This window comes from Acomys russatus, chromosome 8 (genome assembly GCF_903995435.1).
Source record: "Acomys russatus chromosome 8, mAcoRus1.1, whole genome shotgun sequence".
In the NCBI taxonomy this organism is placed as follows: Eukaryota; Metazoa; Chordata; class Mammalia; order Rodentia; family Muridae; genus Acomys; species Acomys russatus.
In genome coordinates this window covers 67,800,276-67,807,889 of record NC_067144.1, presented here as the reverse complement: position 1 = coordinate 67,807,889, position 7,614 = coordinate 67,800,276, and the positions used below count along the sequence as shown (strand labels likewise).

The 7,614-nt window shown below is 38.0% G+C and overlaps 2 protein-coding genes across 2 annotated transcripts; both read right to left on the bottom strand.

Annotated features, from left to right (window-relative positions):
- Nucleotides 1-402: 402 nt before the first annotated feature.
- LOC127192863 (keratin-associated protein 20-2-like) lies at nucleotides 403-625 on the bottom strand. The gene has a single exon (XM_051150213.1). It carries the CDS (start codon nucleotides 595-597, stop codon nucleotides 403-405), a length of 195 nt encoding a protein of 64 aa, XP_051006170.1. The 5' UTR covers nucleotides 598-625.
- A 3,275-nt stretch (nucleotides 626-3,900) lies between these two features.
- LOC127192886 (keratin-associated protein 20-2-like) lies at nucleotides 3,901-4,044 on the bottom strand. Its single transcript, XM_051150234.1, has one exon. It carries the CDS (start codon nucleotides 4,042-4,044, stop codon nucleotides 3,901-3,903), a length of 144 nt encoding a protein of 47 aa, XP_051006191.1.
- Nucleotides 4,045-7,614: the final 3,570 nt, after the last annotated feature.

Below are 7,614 nucleotides of genomic sequence, written 5' to 3'. Positions count from 1 at the left end.
TCTCTCTGTTCTTTCTCATTCCTAGGGGCAAATGTACAAATACTTATAAACTTACAAATTTGTGAGACTGTTGTAGAAAATTAATAAGACTAGAATAAGGCAATGCTTGCAACAAATATAGTTTATTTAAAAATACAAATCCATTTTACATATACATTGAGACCTAAGTTGGATGTAGTATACATATTATTAAGTACATTTTAGAAGAAATAGTTTATGGACTTTCATAGTATATCATTGGTAAGGATGAAACAAAATAGTTGAATTTCATTTATTTTCTTCAAATAATTGAAAATCGAGTGTTTTGAAAGCCATTAAAATAATTCTGGTTTTAAGACACCTGGAGATTCTTCCACTTAGAGAGATGATATAGTTACTAGGTATAACAGCTTCAGAAACTCCTCAGTAGAAGCCATAGGACCAGTACCTTCTACAGCAGAGTGGGCGGCAGCAGCCATAGCCATAGCCACCATAGCCACCATAGCCACAGCCATAGCCATAGCCACCATAGCCACCATAGCCACCACAGCCATAGCCATAGCCTAGGCCACCATAGCCACAGCCCAGGCCTCCATAGTATCCACCATAGTAACACATGTTGTCAGGAGTGGAGTGTTCAGAGGAAGACAAGACAGAGGAAGGATTCTGGGTGTCTCCATCTGTCAAGGGCCTTTTATACACCTGAGTTGCTGTTGGGGAAACCACAGGCATTGCAGTGTCTCACATCTCTCCACTCTGCTTCAGAAAACAATGACTACCATGATTTACTAGACAGACAAGCCTGCATAACTGAGATAAATGAGCTTCTACTTCAGGAACCCATGACCAAATTATGGTATCTCTTCAATTTTCAAGACTCTAGAACATTCTTCATCTCGCTTACTGAATACATAACATGTTTATATCAGATGATATAAATAAATCAAGTTTTCTCCTTTTTATATTTTTTGTCATCCATTTACACACAGCACGGTCTTTGTGCTTTCTTTCCCATTGTTGTTGTTGTTACTTTGTAATGAACTACCTAAAGGAGAGTATTTCTGAAGTCTTGTTGATGAAGAATGAGCTATTTATTTCTTACATTATCTGTATCTGGTGGTAACTTTTCATTTTCATTTATCTAGGTTTATTTCTGACCACATTGTTTTCCTGCATGTTGTTTAAAAACTATTAGAAGATAACATGATATTTTATGTACATGAGTGTGAGTGGTGATCCAATATTCAAGTTTGATGGACCTTAACTTTAAAAGTTATTTCATTTTTTTTATGTATTGAGTTTTGGCTGTGTGTGTGTCTGTGTATTATGTGGGTGTAGTTCCTGAAGATGTCAGGTGTGGATTGTGGGTACTCTGTAACTGGAGTTACAGATTGTTATGATCTGTCCTAGAAATTGAACCTGGGTCTTCTAATGAGAAAAGTCAGAGCTCTTAGCACCGAAAAACATTTCCAACTCCAACTTTATTTTTTTAAAAATCAGGATCAACATTTACTCTTAGACATGAAAGCTAATCAGTGAACTTTGAAAGTTCAGCCAATGTCTTTGAGATGAGGTAGTGGCTACAAGCTCTTGGTTTGTAAGTGTGAGGACCCTAGCTAAAATCTCCCAAACTATGCAAAAAGCCATGTAACCATGTGCCTGTACCTAGTGCTCTGTGTGTTAGAGGTAGGAGGATTCCTGGAGATTTCTGGTTGCCATGGTAAACCCATGTTTGGTGTGAGATACTGTGATAGAAGAATTAGGTGAGTATATATGACAAGGTACTCAGTGTTTTGCTCTAGCCTTCACGTGCTCCCTCCCACCAGTGTGCCTATACCAAGGCCACACCTCATTCAAATATATACACATAAATACTTAAACACAGGGTTTAGGTCCATTTCCAGAAATGTGCTTTGTGGTAGAATCTTTGCTGTTTATGCAGAAGCCATTAGGTGCAATCCTGAATACAGAGTCTTAATCTTTAAAAGAAACCAAACAAGCACTGCGTTTGTCCCTCCCTTTGTAGCTGATGGATGATGTTTTATTAAAAACGCAGTGTGAGTATAAAAACTAAAAACAGACATGTTGTCTTATACAAACTAATAAGTTAGTGCACAAGGCAGTCCTCACAAGGGATAAAAACCAAAATTCAAGATTTTATTAGAAGTAAGGAATTAATAACTCAAATATATACAGACTGTCCACAACTAAACAGCACAATAAAGATAAACTTGTGTTAAAGTGATTAGAGAGTAAAACAGACATTTTTTTCAAATGAAAACCTATAGAAAGCCAAAGGGTAAAATAAAGTTTTAGTTCACCATTGTGTCATAATTGAAAATCAAAGTTATAATGAGATTGTCCCTGACTGCTCTTAATGAAATGGCTAGAAAATGTGTTGTCCTAGTTTTACTGCTGTGACAAAACACCATGGCCAATAGCAAGTTGGGAAGGAATGGGTTTATTTGCCTAACACTTCCAAATCACTGCTCATCATCTAAAGAAGTCAAGACACAAAATTGAACAGGGCAGGAACCTAAAGGCAGGAACTGATGCAGAGGCCATGTTTACTGAATTGCTCCTCATGGCTTGCTCAGCCTGCGCTTATAGAGCTCAGGACCACCAGCCGAGGGATGGCCCCACCCACAATGGGCTGGATCTTCACCCATCAATCACTTATTAGGAAAATACCTTACAATTGAATCTTATGGAGACTCTTTCTCAATTGAGGTTTCCTTTATTTCCAGTGACTCTAGCTTGTGTTATGTTGACAAAAAAAAAAAAAAAAAAAAAAAAAAAAAAAAAAAAAAAAAATAGCCAGCATATGAGTCTTAGAAAACATCTCATTTGGAAATCTACTAATCCTGGTATACTCAGGTAAGTAATTTTACTCCTTCTCATGTCTCTGATGGGGTTGAGGACCAGATAGTTTAATTTTACATTTAAGCGTACTTGTTTAGGAGTTAAGATGCTTTTAGGTCTATATAGATGTTTTAAGTTGATAATGACAAGGTGTGACAAGTATTGATTTACATTCAGAATTTTAGATGCACCAAGTTAGGAAGTATGTTTTCTTCAAGGCTGTCAAATACAAATAGCCAAAACACTAAGAATGCAACATTTATATAATTCTTGATTGTGTCATGGTTCTTCTTGCTACAGGTAGTTAGTTGTATATATGTGTAATAATATAAATGTATATGTAAAAATTAAAAAATATATAAAAAAAGAAAACGTGAATGAACAGAATCCCTCTATATTGGTGAGAATATGTGTGATAACAGCCATTACAGGAAACACAATGTGGACTCCTTCCAAAATATTCGTAGATCTAACTTCTGCTTCTTCTGAAAACTTAAATAGCAGGTGAAAGAATTTGATCATGAGGGTATGTCTGCTCATAACAAGTTCTTTGTGGCATTACTCACAATAGCAGCACTATAGAAATAATCAATATTACTATTAATATATGAATCCTAAATAAAAAATGTTTACTCCTGCCTCCCCTCATTTTTTATTCTCTCTTTAATCTTCTCTTGCTTGCTCACTATGACATATAAGTGAGGAAGCAGCCACAGATACACAAACATAGATCCCAAATGGGTAGACGCTAATAAAATGGCAAGAAAGGAAGATTTTCAATGAAATAGTTTATTCAAAAGTATACATCTTCACACCCCACAATAGATAATTTCCCCGACAGCATCACAATCTAATCAGGATTCTAAAGATTATGAAGAGCTCAGCAGGCTCCCTGGAGATGTGGAACAAAATGGAAATTCTGGTTGTCATTCATCTTCCTCGTAGTTGAGCATAATGTTGGAACTGTGGAAGATATTTAAGAATTCCTGATGTGAGTTGATGCGTCTTTCAGTAAGACAGCAGGTTGTAGCCAATAGACTGAGTAGATGTAGCAACTCTTCAGTAGAAGCCATAGGACCAGTACCTTCTACAGCACAGAGGGCGGCAGCAGCCATAACCATAGCCACCATAGCCACCATAGCCACCATAGCCACAGCCATAGCCACAGCCTAGGCCTCCATAGTATCCTCTGTAGTAACACATAGTGTCAGGAGTAGATGGTCAGTTATGGACTGGTAGTAGGTTCTTTTGAGTCTGGCTGTTATCATCTGCTAAGGGCCTTTTATACACCTGGATGTTTGCTAGGGAAAACCACAGGTATTGTCACACACCTTGCTTCAGAAAACACCATGAGTTATATAGGCTGCATAGCTGAGATAATTGTGTTTCCGTGTCACAACTCTATGGTCAAGCAATGAGATAGCTGGTATATGATCTTGTTGTTCTTTCAAGAGCCTGTTTACTCCTATATTACTCTATGTTTTGTTTATTAAAGACATATGACCCGACTCACTCATAAAGTAGAATCATTAAAATAGTATTTTCCTTCTCATATTCTTTTGGTTTTTTAAAAAATTCTAATATTCCACAGAGAGGGTTTTGGTGTTTCTGTTTTTGTTTTTGCTTTGCACTGTCTTTGTGCAACGAGTCTTGGGTAGAAAATGTCTCCTGAGTCCTGCTTTTACAGTGTGGGTATGGTGGGATTAGTTTTGTTCTGTAGTAATTACTCTTGTTTGTACACTTATTTGGTGTGTATTTTTTTAGTCTTGTCCTTTCTTCTCCATTATTTCATTCTTCAGAAAAGAAATGACTTTAAAATACTGCTAATTTTTTTTTTTTTGGAACTTCATCACAATAGATAGTGATCATATTTACCTACCTCTACCATCTCCTCCTAGAATCATCCTATTACTTACCTAATTCTGTTTTTCTTCATCTTTTATATTATTATTACTGCTTTCTTTCTCGTGAGATGCAGACAGGTTCTGGATCTGGATAGAGGGAGAGATGAGAAGGAACTTGAAAGAATCGGTCAAAGTAAACCATATTCAAGATATACTGTATGAAAAAAAATCTTTTTTCAATAAAAACCTATCAAATCCAATTTGTGTTGCCCATGTACTCCTGGATGTGACAAGTGGAGTGTGATCAACCTATGAGGGGTCACAACCTTAGAGAAAGCCCACTGTCCCTCTCCCTGAAGCTATCAGTTCCCAAGAGTTCCTTAGGGAAGTTTGGGGAGCTTATCACTTTTCTGTGCTGGTACTTTTTCTGGTTTGATATTGCACAAGTCTTGTGCATGCTGTCATTGTCTCTGTGAGATCATAAATGCAATTGTTCAGGAAAAGACTATTTCCTTGTAGTCACCCACCACCTTTGGCTCTTACAGATTTTCTAGTTCATCCTTCACAATAATCCCTGTGATTAGGAGGAGAGGATGCAACACAGATGACCCAATTATTGCTGAGCACTCATAGTTAACCATTCTGCTTTTCTTGACAAGTTGTGGGACTCTGAGTTAGCTGTTATCTCCTGCAAAAAGAAACTTCTCCAATGTGACTGTAGAGATGCACTATCTAGGGTTATAAAGGTTATTTGTTTGTTCCACTCTTCTTTTTTGGTTGCCTCCTTAAAACACAACCAAAACATCTTGAGATTGAGTCTTGTGCTCTGTCCTCACTTTCCTGTACCTTTTAGTTGATGTTACCACCTGTCATCATATACACACCAGTTATATTAGTGACATGATTACTAGGAAAAACACAGATACCATCAGGGAAACTGAAGTTATAGACAGATGCGAGTCCCCATGTCAGTGCTGAAAGTCAAAATCACGTAGTCTGCAAGATCAGTAAGTGCTATTAACTACTTAGCCAATGCTTTAGACCGTCATTATTAGTTTAACTTTTCAGATGTGAATATTACAAAGAAGCCTTTGAGAAAAATGTTGTAATTTATTGAAAATCAAACAGAAAATACAGTTAACTCAAACTAATAGGTTTGTCAGCATCCTATCATGTCTTGTATATCTGCATTGTCTCACTTCTGAGTATAATGGGAATTCTTAGACTACTCAGCCACACTACCTCTTGTAATGGGGATTCTATTTTTTACACTAATTATTATTTTACATCCTGATCACAGCTCCCCCTCCTCACAGTACCCTCCTGACATACCCCTTCGCCCACTATCAGAGAAGAGAGAGGTCCCCCATAAGTACCAACTCGACCTGACACATTAAGTCTCTGCATGACTAGGTGCATCCTCTCCCACAGAGGCCAGATAAGGCAGCCTAATTATGGAATGGGATCCAAAGGCAGCCATCAGAGTCAGAGACAACTCTCACTCTAGTGGTTGGGAGACCCACATGATGACCAAGCTGTGCATATGTTACATATGTGCAGGGTAGTCTATGCATGCTCATTAATTGGTGGTTCAGTCTCTGTGAGCCCCCATGGGCCCAGGGTAATTGACTCTGTAGGTCTTCTTGTGGAGACTTTGACCCCTCCAGCTCCATCAATCATCTCCTCAACTCTTCCATAGAACTCTCCAAGCTCTGTTTAATATTTGGCTGCGGGTCTCTTCATCTGTTTCCATGATCTTCTTGCTGAAGCCTCTCAGAGGAGTTATGCTAATAGTGTTAGGGATTGGTTCTGTTCCATGAGATGGGTCTCAAGTAGAACCAGTCGTTGGTTGACCATCCCTTTGATCTTTGCTCCATCTTTGTCTTTGAACGTCTTGTAGACAGAAAAAACTTTGGGTTGAAGGTTTGTGGGTGGGTTTGTGTTTTTATCCCTCCACTAGAAGTCCTGCCTGGCTGTAAAAGGTGGCCACTTAAGGCTCCACATCCTCCTGCTGCTAGGACTCTCAGCTAGTCTGACTCCTACAGACTTCCTGGGGCCTGCCTATCCTAGCTCTCTGGCAAGTTCCAGAGATGCCCCCTACCTCTGATTATCACCTGGTACTCTTTCTACTTGCTCTCTTTACTCCTAATCCTCACTGTATTCCCCTTCCCCATCTCCTCTCCTACCCAGTTTCCTGCCTTTATCCACCTCCAATGACTATCTTATTTCCCCTTCTGAGTGAGAATCAAGAATCCTCCCTTGGGCCCTCCTTGTTACTTATCTTTTTTTTGTGCCTGTGGATTGTAGCATGGTTATCTTCTGTTTTATGGCTAATATCCACTTGTAAGTGAGTACAGACTATGCATGTCTTTTTGGACTTGAGTTACCTCACTTAGGATGATATGTTCTAGTCCATTCATTTTCCTGGAAATTTCAGGATGTCCTTGTTTTTGATCACCAAGTAGTGTTCCATTGTGTAATTGTACTACATTTTCTTTATTTATTCTTTGGTTGAGAGACCTATAGGTTGTTTCCAGTTCTGATTATTACAAATTAAGCTGCTATGAACATGGTTGAGCAAGTATTCTTACGATATGGTGGAAAATCTTTTGGGTATATGCACAGGAGCGATATAGATGGGTTTTAAGGTAGAACTATTCCCAACTTTCTGAGAAACCAATGGAAATAAAAAAAGACTGAGAATCTATCTTACATATGTCAGGATGGCTATGATCAAAGCTCAAGCAAAAGCACATGAATATTTTTATGTGATCCAATAATCTTCTCAGTATTGGATTGTAGAACTTTGAAAGAAAAATTCTTTCCAAAGTTAAGAGGGCCTTGGGGGTAAAAGAGAGATTATAAGCTATAATGTATATTAGTTTTAACATTTCCTATTGCATTATACTGTATGTACACACATTTACAT

What these genes read in the sequence shown, in the direction of transcription:
- LOC127192863 (XM_051150213.1), bottom strand. Translation starts at nt 597, where the DNA reads ATGTGTTACTATGGTGGATACTATGGAGGCCTGGGCTGTGGCTATGGT.
- LOC127192886 (XM_051150234.1), bottom strand. Translation starts at nt 4,044, where the DNA reads ATGTGTTACTACAGAGGATACTATGGAGGCCTAGGCTGTGGCTATGGC.